Source organism: Amphiprion ocellaris, chromosome 1 (genome assembly GCF_022539595.1).
Source record: "Amphiprion ocellaris isolate individual 3 ecotype Okinawa chromosome 1, ASM2253959v1, whole genome shotgun sequence".
In the NCBI taxonomy this organism is placed as follows: domain Eukaryota; kingdom Metazoa; phylum Chordata; class Actinopteri; family Pomacentridae; genus Amphiprion; species Amphiprion ocellaris.
This window is the reverse complement of record NC_072766.1, coordinates 1964838-1977368: the sequence shown is the minus strand read 5'-3', so window position 1 is coordinate 1977368 and position 12531 is coordinate 1964838. Positions and strand designations below refer to the sequence as shown.

General features: G+C 40.6%; 1 protein-coding gene across 5 annotated transcripts in view; it reads right to left on the bottom strand.

Moving 5' to 3' along the window:
- Positions 1–1016: 1016 nt before the first annotated feature.
- glceb (glucuronic acid epimerase b) overlaps positions 1017–12531 on the bottom strand; it is a 94591-nt gene continuing 83076 nt past the window's right edge. For all 5 annotated transcript variants that reach the window (XM_023263968.3, XM_035945322.2, XM_023263970.3 and 2 more), the window contains 2 exons: positions 6934–7226; positions 1017–5702 (listed from right to left, as the gene is read on the bottom strand). In XM_023263968.3, coding sequence (XP_023119736.2) covers positions 4971–5702; positions 6934–7226 — 1025 coding nt within the window. In that variant the 3' untranslated portion in view covers positions 1017–4970. The remainder of the gene's footprint in view (positions 5703–6933; positions 7227–12531) is intronic.

Below are 12531 nucleotides of genomic sequence, written 5' to 3'. Positions count from 1 at the left end.
AATTCCTTAAAAGTTTCCCTTAAAAGTTTTATTTTAAAAAAATAAAATAAAAATCCCCCAATCCCCCCCTAAATTTGGCAAGAATATTCTTGTAAATTCTTGTAAATATTTTCAAAAATGAGTAAAAATCTGGGCGCTCGTATAGCTCAACGCGTTGAGCGGGTGACCCATGTACAGGGGCTGGTCCCCGACGCAGCTGGCCCGGGTTCGATTCCTGCTCGCTGCCCTTTGCTGCATGTCTTCCCCCGACTCTTCTCCCCTGTTTCCTGTCTCTCTCTCACTGCGCCTATCCAATAAAGCCGACAAAAAGGCCAAAAAAATAACTTAAAAAAAAAAAAAAAAGAGTAAAAATCTTTGAAATCTTCCAAAAAAATCCTAAAAATATCTAAAGTGATTACATATGTATCAGTAAAACTTCTAATATTTTCTTGAAGAACATTCACATAAAAATCTACTGGTTGATTTTTTTTGTGAATGTTCTTCAGAAACATTTTTAACATTTCTTCTTTTCCACCAAAAAATGTTCAAAGATTTCCCAAAAATGTTGAAAATGTGGACATCAGAAGTTTGGCCTGCAGGTCAATTCTGACCCACAGGATGGCATGAGGGTTAAGAACTGTGCAATTAGTTGTGTGCAAATAACAAGAGATATCCATTTAAATACATGTATGTGTCCCGTTTTATTTAATTTTGTTTAGTTTTACAAATTGATTTTACGAGTCTGTATCCCGTCTTGCTTTTGCACATTTTTTTGTTGCACTTTGGTCGATTCAGGATGTTTGGAAAAGTGCTATTTAAAGAAATAAAAGAATAAAATACTATATAAGAATAAACTTCTTGAAGCTCCGTTGTCACTCTAAAAACCGCGCAGATATTCAGTTTTCCATCCAAAAAGAAGGAAAATCCTCGTGAAAATTGATGCTTAGATCAACAAAAGACCCAAACACAAAGAAGAACAAAGCAGCTGAACGTCTCTGGAGATCTGTGGTGGATAGACGAGGAGATCAGACCAGAAGTTTAAGAAAAATGCTTTTATTTTTTTTACACCTTTAAAAAGCAAAATTTTAAAGCACAAAGATTTACTCTGTGTATAAACACCTCTCTTCCTTGGACTAAAAAATGGTAGCATTTTGCACATTGTGCTTTCATTGCAAAGTCTGTACAACCACTCTGGGCCTCTCGTGGCGTCACGACCCCAGTAAACATTTTATTGCATAAATCACATTTGACCTCGGCGGCCATTTGTTGAAGTGTCTGAACAGAGTGGAAAGACGAGAGAAAGAACCACGGAAATGAGGGGAAAAGAAGCTCTCATACCCATTACACAGTGAACAACAGTAGCAGCTTTCTTAATGAAGGCGTTGCACATTGTCCTGGACAGAAAAATATTTTAAAAAAAAAATGTAATCCAAAAAAGAAATACAACCAAAATAAACAAGAAACGGCAGTTGTGCTTTTTGTCTATCGAGCAAAACTCATCCTAATCCTCTGCAGATGATTCCAAAAGAAAAACAAAACATACTTTCAAGGAGAATTTGCAGCTATTGGCTAATTTCCCTTTAAAACAGCGGCTGACTAAACGCTAATCTCTAGTTGCACACACCCCCTTCACAATAAGCACGTTTACATCTGATCTGCTAGAATCTATTCAACCGACATTTAAAAAAACAGCACTTTTCAAAAGGCAGTGTCTCTCCATGACGTCTCTGAGGAGACTTTAAATGCTGAATGGAAGTCGCTTCGCACAAAAATATACAAATTCAAATGTACTCATAATCAAATCAATGACTTTGGTATAAACAACATGGAGCTCGTTATTCACCTTCCATTCCTGAATGTTCCCTTCAAACGAATAACTCCACCTCTCGAAATGGAAAAATATAAACTATGCAAATATTCATGGGAAGAGAACAAAACAAGCGTCAGCGAGAAAACAAAAAAACTCAAGATTGAACAAATCAAAATGCTTCTATGGGAAAACTATTCTCTCATTAAGAAAAAAAATCAGCAGAAACCTCTTAAAAATCAGACTGAGTATAAAGTAAAAATGTTCTGAAGTACTACTCTAAGTTTAGTGGGTAAGGCTGCAAATTTTTAACAATTAAATGATTTTTTCTTTTTAGGAAAACACTAATATTACAAGAAAAGGTCACGTTATTACATTAGATGGGTTATTTTTAGAACTAAATGCTGTGAATGAACCGGATTAAATGTGCACATTTTTGCCACATAAGTTGTATATACTGAGCTGAAAAGTGAATATAATTCCACTTTTTCCTCCTAATATTCTAAATTTATCCTTAAATTCTGAGATTATCTCTAATAAATCAGCTGCAGATGAAGCTGTATGTTGGGGAAGATGATAATTACAGTTTTAAAACAAATCAGCAGAGCTTCTGAAATGAATCTCGTGCTTCTTCTTCTTCTCCTATGACGACTGGAAAGCTTCACCATCTTCACCTTAAGAACAAAAACATCCAGAGTGTCCGGCTTCCCGTTACTAATCTTTACGGTAGATTGATGAAAGCCTCGTGGAAGCTGAGGGCTCCTCTAGTGTTTGTGATGCCGGTGAATGCTGACTCATCCGTGACTAGCGCCAGCCTCTCCAGCCTATTAGCCGGGTGAATTGTTAGTGTCTTGGCGAGTCTCTTTCTCCTCGTTCAGCGGTCAACAGGGCAGCGCTCGCATTAAAATCGCTGAGCTCGTGGCGACAGGAGCCTGCAGGGAGCGATGGCTACTTTATGTTCCTGCTCCAGCTCTGCTGCCGTTGTCTGCTTAAATATTATGAATCGACGCTGCAGCTGCTGAACACAACTATCTACTCAGAGTCACAACAGACAGCTACACTTGGACTTATTAGTTTTCAGGTTTGGGTTGCAGAAGAAGGGTTTTCAAATCAGAAAAGATTGAAAAATGGCATAAAAATGAATGGAAATGTGGCAACAACCAGTGAAGCTGGAGTTAAAGAGGACAGATTGAGCAGGAGTTAATGTTTAGCATCGGTTTAAAAGTTATTTCTACTGTTTTCATGATCCAAAAAACCCTCAACTGAATGGAGCTTATTATCAGGGACTCTGAACATTAATTCACAAAAATCTAAATGTAAATATGATTCAGATTCAAGACCATTATTTAGATTCAATAAAGGTTTTGAATCTGAATCATATTTATATGCAACTTTTAGCCACAACTGGTTCGTTTACACATGCTTAAGATGCTGGCAGCACATTTTAAACCTTTTTTTCCTAAACTATGCCAATGAAAAGAGCTGAGCTTTGATTTCATGGAGATTTTCTGAGTCGTGTTAATTTCTGAGTCACGATCGTCTGTGATCATCTCGGTGCTAAACTGACTCAGCTGGGATCTCGGAGCCAAACTCAGCTAATTATTTGTAGCCTTGCTTTACAACAACACAAGAATTGGGCTTTTTTTGTGACCAACCAACACAAAAGCAGCTACAAATGACCGTCACATATTAAGACGAATTAAAGGAAGAACTTGAACACCTACAATGAGGGAACCTGGAAGTTCTGTTTTTGCTGTCGTGCTTTGAGCAGACTTGTCCCTACAGGGTCATCAGAGATCAATGCAAAGCTGTTCTGACATCACTTCTATACTCTGAGGAAACATCTCTACTCCTATAGCAGTGACCGTGTTTCCATATGACTGATAATGAATGTCTAAAATTATCAGAAAAATCAGTTTCCATCTCCTGTGAGGTGCAGCAACTCAAATATCCCCTCAAGCAAACCTTTTTTTGGTGAAATTAACAGTGTTTTGTTGCTGTTTCCTTTAAGTTTTTTGGATGTGATACTTTAGAAATTTTCATAAAAAAACATTTTGGACAGTCAGTAAACGCCTCCATCCTTGGGACCAGGTTTGGAGTTTACTGATGGTGGGATTGGTTTATTATGGCCTTCACTGTTCCCAGATCTGCAACTAGTTATGGTTGATTCTGATCATCAAAACACCAAATGAGGGAACATCTGTTGGAAAAATGGTCAGAGACTTTTAGAATCAATGCCAAGGAGCACTGAAGCTTTTTCCACCTTACTAAGACTCATAATTGTTGGTTTTCCTTTAATTTGTCACCAGTCTGTAGGCTAATTATGATAAATTACTAACGAATTTTTTGAACGACTTTTGCACACCTGAATGCAACAGAAACGTTCATAATGTTGCAGCACTTCACGTCCAATATGGTTGTTTATTCCTCCAAGCTGATTTCAAGTAGCTTCATAGACAACTAATTCAGGCCAAAAGGAAGAAAATAAAGGAGTATAATTAACTGTGATTATTTATCCTCATTTTAGAGAACAGGGCTTCAGAAAATAAAGGTTTTGGAAGCATAAAGCGTTCGATTCTATAGCTTTTCTTCAGAATTTGAAAGTTTTGAAGGTTTTCTGATAAAAATGTTGCGGTGGAGAAATAAGGATCTTATATTGAAAGGATTCACTTTTTGGCAACATTCTCCTTCAAATAATTTATAATATATTCTGTTATTTACACTGAATCGCTCTAATAAACTTCTGCAAATCTGAGATGTAACGGTAAAAAAACAGAGCTGGAAAAGTGAAGTGTGGCGGATGCTTGAAAGAACGTCGGTAATGTGACCTTCATCTTCCTCTAACGACATATATTGGCATTTTAAACAACACACACATCCTAAAAGCAAACACACACACTCTGGAACTAGGTCTGTGCATAATTACAAACACTAGCTCAAGGAAAAGAAAAAAAACAGGAGAGGGGAGCTACAGTCGATGTTGCAGAAAATATAAAAGCTGCAACGGAGCACACAAGAGTTTAGTAGAGAGCTGCAGCTGACTGAAGCTTCCTTCAGACCAGAACCTGGACCTCACAGACACACAACAACCGGCTTCATTCAACCACCCAGTCACTTCACACACACAATATATTGATCCTCTTTTCATCTCAGCTCTATACTACATGTGTGGTTCTAGATTAGTCTAGTTGTGCTTGGCACGGATCCCTTTTAAGTAGTTTTTCCAGCGCTTGACCACATCTTTGAAGATGGGAGCGTTGTCTATGGAGGCCAGCAGCTGCAGCTGGTTGATGTGCGTGGTGTGGTAGTCCCAGCGTGCCAGGTTGGGCGCCGTGCCCAGCATGAAGTGGCGAAGGTCATAGATGCTCCCGGACCCCGTGTCGAAGAGCGGCAGCATGGCTTTCAGGGACTCCATGCCGCGGCTGAACAGCTGGCCGGCCTCCCTGCCCAGCTTCTCTCCGGCCGTCTCCGTCAAGTCGTAGAGTCCCAGCAGGGAGTAGATGAAGCCGTTGAGGACGAAGGAGCTGGGCGTGGTGGGGTACTCCTCGTACCAGTCGTATTTGTTCATGAACACGGCTTTGACCCCGTGCTGCGCTGAAGGCACCTTGTAGGGTCCCACTGCCTTGAGGGCAGCGTTGAGGTAAGCCTGGTCCTTGGTGAGCAGGTAGGCCCTCACCAGGGTGGACATGGCCTGACCCTGAGCCATGGCCGAGTACCAGCCGGGCTCCAGGGGCCGGAAGCCTTCGCCCAGCTTACGGGTGACCATGATGGGCCACCCGCCTCGCTCGTCCTGGTTACGCAGCAGCCATTCACTGGCAGCGAAGAAGGCGGCCATGTGGGCAGTGGTGGAGATGGTGACATTGTCCACGAAGCCCCGTCCATGGAGGACCAGTCGCACCACCCGTCTGGGCATGATCTGAAGGGCAGCAAAAGAATTAATGACTAAAGGTCCCAACCAGTCCCAACTCAGCTCGCTGGGAACCCCGGCCCAATAGGAACTAAAATAGTAGCAGGTACAACGTCCTCATGGAAAACCTCACAAACCCAGTAGAGTCAAGCTGAGTAGGTGCTGGTGGAAAAGCGCCACTAGTAAGCCTCCGAACTTCACAAACCAATCAGAATTTGACCTAAATGTGACCTCACACCTAACTAACCAATAGTCTTCCAGGTCAAACTGTGACTGACGGTGTTTTCTTTTTGAAGGCAGCAGGAACAGAAGCAGCTCAGTGGTTTTCTGAGCAAAATAGAAGAGCGTTAAAAAGAGAAGTTAAAAAGTCACGGTGAAATAAAGCATTTAAGAAATATGCTGAGTATAAAAACCCAAAGACACGTAAACTTCGACTACCTCGATTTGCTGAAAAGGGCCCAATATGGGACCTTTCAATGAGTAATATTGCTCATGATCTCTATACTTCACATGTGCACAGCAAAACACACGAAAAGCAGAGAATGAAAGGAGTAAAATAAAGATTTGGTTGTGGAAATGCAACGTCGGCTGTATGGAAAATTTCAGCTCCAGAAAGGATAATATTGACCAAAACCAGGTACTCTCAGCAACAGCTCACACTTGTTGCCTTTAGCATCACAACTGTTTGGCCATTTATATCACCACCATAAAGCTTTGTGTGATGAGTGCAAAACCGGATCTGAATGTCATCCAAGGCAGAAAACTATTTTGGATGCCTTTTCATGATCTCTATATTCTGAATAATCAATTAGTTCTCATAATGATAACTTGGTACAAAGTTAAATTCAACAGAAATCTGGTTAAAAAAAAAAAAAAAAAGATGCTGCAAAAGTAACTACAAAAAAAAAATCTGAAATACGTCATGACTGAAGACACACTGCATTTTAGAGCTACAATTAATCAAAATGATATATATATTTTTTTACATTTTTTCTTGTCTATAAAACATCAGAAAACAGTGAAAAAGTTCTGCTGATTTCTTAAAGCCAAAGGTTCTTGCATGAAACTCCAAAATATTCAGTTTATCTCAACATAAGATGAAAAAAGTAGCAAATAAGCAGCTAAAAGAAGAAGTGTTTGTCCTTTTTTATTTGAAAACTGCTAATAATTAAAAGCTAACTGATTGTTTCAGCTCTCTGTTGGAGTGTTTCATCACAGCTACTTTCAAACTTCCACCAACCTTCGTGGCCTTCACAGCCTTGGTGTTGGACAGTCCCACGCCCTTCCTGAGGTCGGTGATCAGGTCTCGGGTCAGAGTGCTCCAGGCGGTTCTGGACCCGATGCCGTAGGTGATTTCACGGTCTTTGAAGGCGATGAGCTGCGTGTTGGTCACGTAGTGGACCGTGAAGGGCGCTCCCTTCTCGGTGGTTTCCAGGATCACCGACACGCTGCCGTTGGAGACAAACTTGACGTCCAGGCTGAGGATGAAGTCTTTGGAGTTCCCCAGCTGGAGGGAAACTCCTTCTGAGGACTCTGTGGTGGTGATGGGGGTGAGGAGGGCGGACAGATGGGAGAGGATGCAAAAGATGATGCATATAATAAGCAGGAGGATCACGTTACAGCGTTTCTTCTAGTGCATTTAGTCTGGAGAAAAATGTAATAACCTCATTTGACTGATTTTAAGAATTTCTGAGGACTACTGGATTACAGTGGACTATTTTAGCTGCTGACTGGAAGCCTTTAATACTGTCTGCCTCCTTGGTGCTGGTGTCTGCTGTGTTTATGTGATAGCTGGTCTTTTACTTCATGTTCCTTAGATTTTAATACCAACCAGACAACTTAAACTTTTAGCGAAGGTCAAAAATGACACAAGGACCACCCCAATAAATTTAGGCAGTGATGCAGCTTATAGTCTGGATCCACCGATTTTTTAAAGATTTCCCATTGCGAGATAGCAGCACGGCGTCACTGTAACCATGACAACAAGCGAACGCTGCATCAGCTGCCTGCTGATAATTACATGATTGTGATCCTACCAATGACTCATCGAGACTTATCCGTCAGAAATGATACAAGAAACGATTGATTTAATTGTAGGGGTGTTTCTGAGTTTTCCTTCCATCTTTACGTGAATTTTCAGACTTTTCAGCAGCATCTTCCTCATGTCAACAAACCGCTTCTGAGATAAACACTTCCTGCGCTGCAGGAATGGGGCCAAAAATAAAAGCCTGTAACATTAAACAGGGTTTCTGCAGAAATCAGCCAGTCAAATTTAATGCTTTTTAATGCCATTTTAATGCTAGACTGTAAAAATTTTAATGCAACGACCGCAAACTCAACAAATTACACGGGTTTGTTTTTTGGTAAAAGATGATTTTTATGTGAAAACTGTCCCTACATTTCACTATTTCTGAATCAGGAAATCACCCCTGACCACCAACAGGCTGCAGTCATTCTCTGAAATCCACGTTTTCTTGCCATTTTTGCTGGAATTTGTGTTTCCCCATTTCCCAGCTCTCCTCCACCTGCTCCAGCCTGCCGGACACTTTAAAAACATGCAGTCTCTAGCAATTGTCCCCAACCAGCCGGAACAATTATCGGCATGTTTACGCAGATGCACATATCTGACGAATCGCAGTCTATAATTGCATATTATTATCAAATTTCTTTTTGGAAACTGCAGAAAGAATTTCTAATGCCACTGAGAATCAAATTTAATGATTTTTAATGTCATTTAAGGCCTTAATTTTCACAAAATCAATTTAATGACTATTAATGCTTTTTAATGCCCTGCAGAAATCCTGTTAAAAAAAAAAAAAAAAAAGCCTTCAAAATAAAAGCATGGAGGGATCGGTTATTTTAACACTAGCAAAACAAAAGCTTGCAAAAGGTTATGAACTGATCAACAGACCTTTATAAGAGCAATTTACACATATGTAGGTCACGCGATTCAGTATCGGTACATAACGTACACATGCATAACACACGCCTGTGTTCAGGTCATTTTGTTTGTGGGTACATCTATAATAAATGGACACATTCTATTGCACCGTGATTTCTGATCATCAATAATAACAATAGTAATAAAATGCTGCATTCCTACAAAAAATATGCTGCATTTCTGACAATGCCATATGGAGCAATGAGCAGCCTTGGAGGAGTACTACGCTCTTTGAGTGCTTTTCTAGTTATTATTTTAATCGTGACTACCTGTGTGAGAGAACTAGTGGATGTGGACACTCAGAGACCAGCTCCTCATGGGATGCATGGTACAGATGTGTCACTGCACACTGAGCTTAATTAGGAGGACAGAAGGGAGGGAAGAAAAAGGAGCACAGAGGAGCAGCGAGAAGAAACGAGCGAGTCAAAGAAGAAGCCGAAGCACAGCAGCAGCAACTTTTCTATTTGCATCTCTTCCCCACAAAAGCTCAAAGACAGAAAGCTCAGATGATGTTCGGTTTCGCCACACTGCCACCTCTTCCACTGCATCAGCTCTCTGCTAGTTCAGTTCTGACTTCATCTGGAGTCCCTAAAGCACCGACCGCTTATACAGCCGTCTCTCCTTTGGCCTTGTTATTTGGTCTGCACAGCGAAGGAAAAAAAAGAAAAGGAGAGAGAACTTTTTTCCAATCAACGCTCCCCAAAGGATAAAGAGAAGAACGGGTGTGGGAGTGGAGGAAAAGGAGGGTAATGGAATGATGGGTTGCACAAGAGCTCTTAAAGACGGGCCCAGAATGGAGAGAGTGAAAATGAGCCAATAGCGAGCAGACAATTGAGAATCAGAAGACAGGGAGATCTCACATGACAGGAGCTGGGAAAGCAGAGGCAGATGAGGCCGGCCGAGACACAAAGACAGTCGATCAGGAGGAGAATGAAGCAGAGAGACAGTCTGGCAGGGGCCTCTGGATGACTACGGCTCTTTAATGCACTCATAAATCCATTACTTAAGGCAATGCAGAGAGTAAGTGGATTTGTACTCTGGCCCTGTGATTACTCTGCCATCAATAAAGGATGGGCAGAGAATATAGACGAGATTCCACCTCCACTGCTCTCCGCTGTTTCTCTGCTCAGCAATAAGTCTGAAGACAGAGATGACACGCTGCTGAAAATATGTCAGTGTAAACCCTGCTTGTATACATAAGTGAGCACGTGAGACGAACGCTAGATTAACGTACGTATGAGCCATGCATGTGACGAGAGAACAGTGGACGCACGTGTGATTATTCGTCCACACTCTGTTTCAGCACAGACAACACGCCGTCTATTAAAAACAGTCACCCCACTGGAAGGTTTTAATGTTTTCAGGGTTTCAGTATTGATTAATCAAGACAGTTGCTTCCCCAATTAATCTATTTGTGCATGAAATTAAATCATGACGTCCCAGTCCCAAAGTGATCAATTCAAATAGCTCATTTTATACAGGTAACAGATCCAATAGTTCATTTATAGCACATTAACACAGCAAGTAACAGCTGCAATCAGCTAATTCAAGGGTGTCCAACATGTGGCCCGCAGGCCAAAAGTGGTCCTCCAGAGGGTCCAATCCGGCCCTCAAAGAGTAAAAATTCCAGAGAAGACATTAACTGCAGATTGTAAATTAGTAAAACCATAAATTTAAAATCATTTCTAGACCATGACATGTTGTTTGGATCATGAAGTAAAATACTGGATTGTTTTTGTTGTTTTGTGCCTCATTTTTGTAATATTTTGTCTTGTTTTTTGTCTGACTTGTCGTTTTGTGTTTCCTTTTTGTCTTGCTTGTGTTTTTTGTCTTATTTTTGTCATTTTGTGTTTTGCTTCATTCATTGTTTGGTGTATCGTTTTTGTCGTTTTGTGTGTTTTTTGTCTCACTTGTGCTGTCTATATTTTTGTCGCTTTGTAACTTTTTTGTCAAATTTTTTTGTCTTTTTTGTTTAGTTTGGTGTCGTTTGTCTCATTTTTTGTCATTTTGCTTCTCACTTTTGTGTCTCATTTTTGTCGTTTGTGTCTCATTTTTGTATTTTGACTTGTGTTTGTTGTTTTTTTTTAAAGACAATGCTATATGGTTCAGTTCCAGATAGCTGTGACTGAAAGTTTTGCACCTTTGTAGACACTGTGATCTGGAAGTTGTAATGTGGAAAAGATAAACTGAGGCTGAATGTTGTTGAAATTGAATTTATTTTTCTTTACAAATTTCAGTTTGTTCATAATGTTTTGTAAAAGGATAGCTAATTGAATGCAAATATTTTCTGAATGTAATTTTTTGCACTAAAACAAAGGAAATATTGGCGGTTGTGGTTATTTATAGGTTATTATGCAGCGGTTTTACTGATCACTTGAGATCAAATTGGGCTGAATGTGGAACCTGAACTACAACGAGTTTTACACCCGTGGGCTAATTGTTATAGTTTTTGCTTGAATAATGACCAAAACAGAAGAAAAACTAGTCACAAATTTATTCTCTGTACTAATCTTTTCAGCATTACGTTGTTGTAATGTCTCATCAGAGTAGTTTTAATGTGGCTTTGCATTGCTTAACATAAAAGACACTGGTAAAAAGTGATCTAAATCCATTACCATTCTAAAATAGAAGACACATGCTTGTATGGATTACTCATAGATGCACCTCCGAGAGCAACTCCAGCCCTGAGTTAGTGCAGAAAGCTCTCAATCAGCTTTAACACCAGGATAACACATTTCCCCTCATTGTTCTTTGGAAGTCCACTCAGGTTCTGTCATTTTGCACTGGAACTGTGAGTGAAGTCCACCCACAAATTCTCATTTGTACTGAGACTGTTTCACTTCAACATTAAAGTAAAACCCTCCAGGTTTTCATGAAATCAAAACTCATTTTTAGCACTATTTATGGTCTGCAACAGTCACTCAGTGTACTTCCATCCTCTAATACTCTCCCTGTATAGTTGGATTGATTGGTAGCGGAGCAGTCCTCCATCCCTGAGCTGCATTCAGACTAATGATGCACGAGGGAGTCAGAGGAATCCATTGGATGCATGTAACTCTGCGTTAGTGGTTTTGATGTTAGCTTCACTGTTTACTTTCTTACAGCTATATCAGAGCTGGAAAAGGTTATTACCAAATGCAACACAACATTTCCTGCTGGTGCTTTATAGTTAACCATCCAGCTTGAGAAAAAAAAGGATTCTTGTTATTGCAAAGCACAGAATAAAAACAATGTGCTTGTCACTGTTGTTGGTGATGTCTGCACGTCTTTAAAAAATGCTTCTGCAACACAAGCCAATGGTCATTTTTCATTTTTTACAAGGCAGTAATGGACCAAGGAGCAGCAGAGTCGTTTCAGGAGACAGAATGCACACTTTTAACTCCTCAGAAAGTTAACCAACGTGAGAATGATCTGCAGCTGAAATCTACTTTGACTGTAACGTTGCGGACTGATCAGTTTATTAGAATAGCAGTCAGGTTTCTGTGTTTCATTTTACAGAATGTAAACAAATACAAAGTCAGACATGTTTCCAGTGGCTGTTGGACTCCTCCAGGGCTGTCTCTTGTCTCTGATCCTGTTTGTGGTCTTCATGGACAGGATCTGAAGGTGCAGCCAGGGCGAGGACGGTGTCCAGTTTGGGGACCTCAGGATCTCAGCTTTGTGCAGATGATGTGGTTCTGTTGGTTCCTCAGACCTTCAGCAGCACTGGAGCGGTTTGCAGCCGAGTGTGAAGCGGTGGGGATGTGGATCAGAACCTCCAAGTCTGAGGTCATGGTTCCCTGGTGCAAACCAGTGGACTGCTTCCCCAAGCGAAGGAATTCAAGTATCTTACGATCTCGTTCATGAGTGATGGGAAAATGGAGTGAGAAATGGACAGGAGGATTGGTGGCGTCAGCA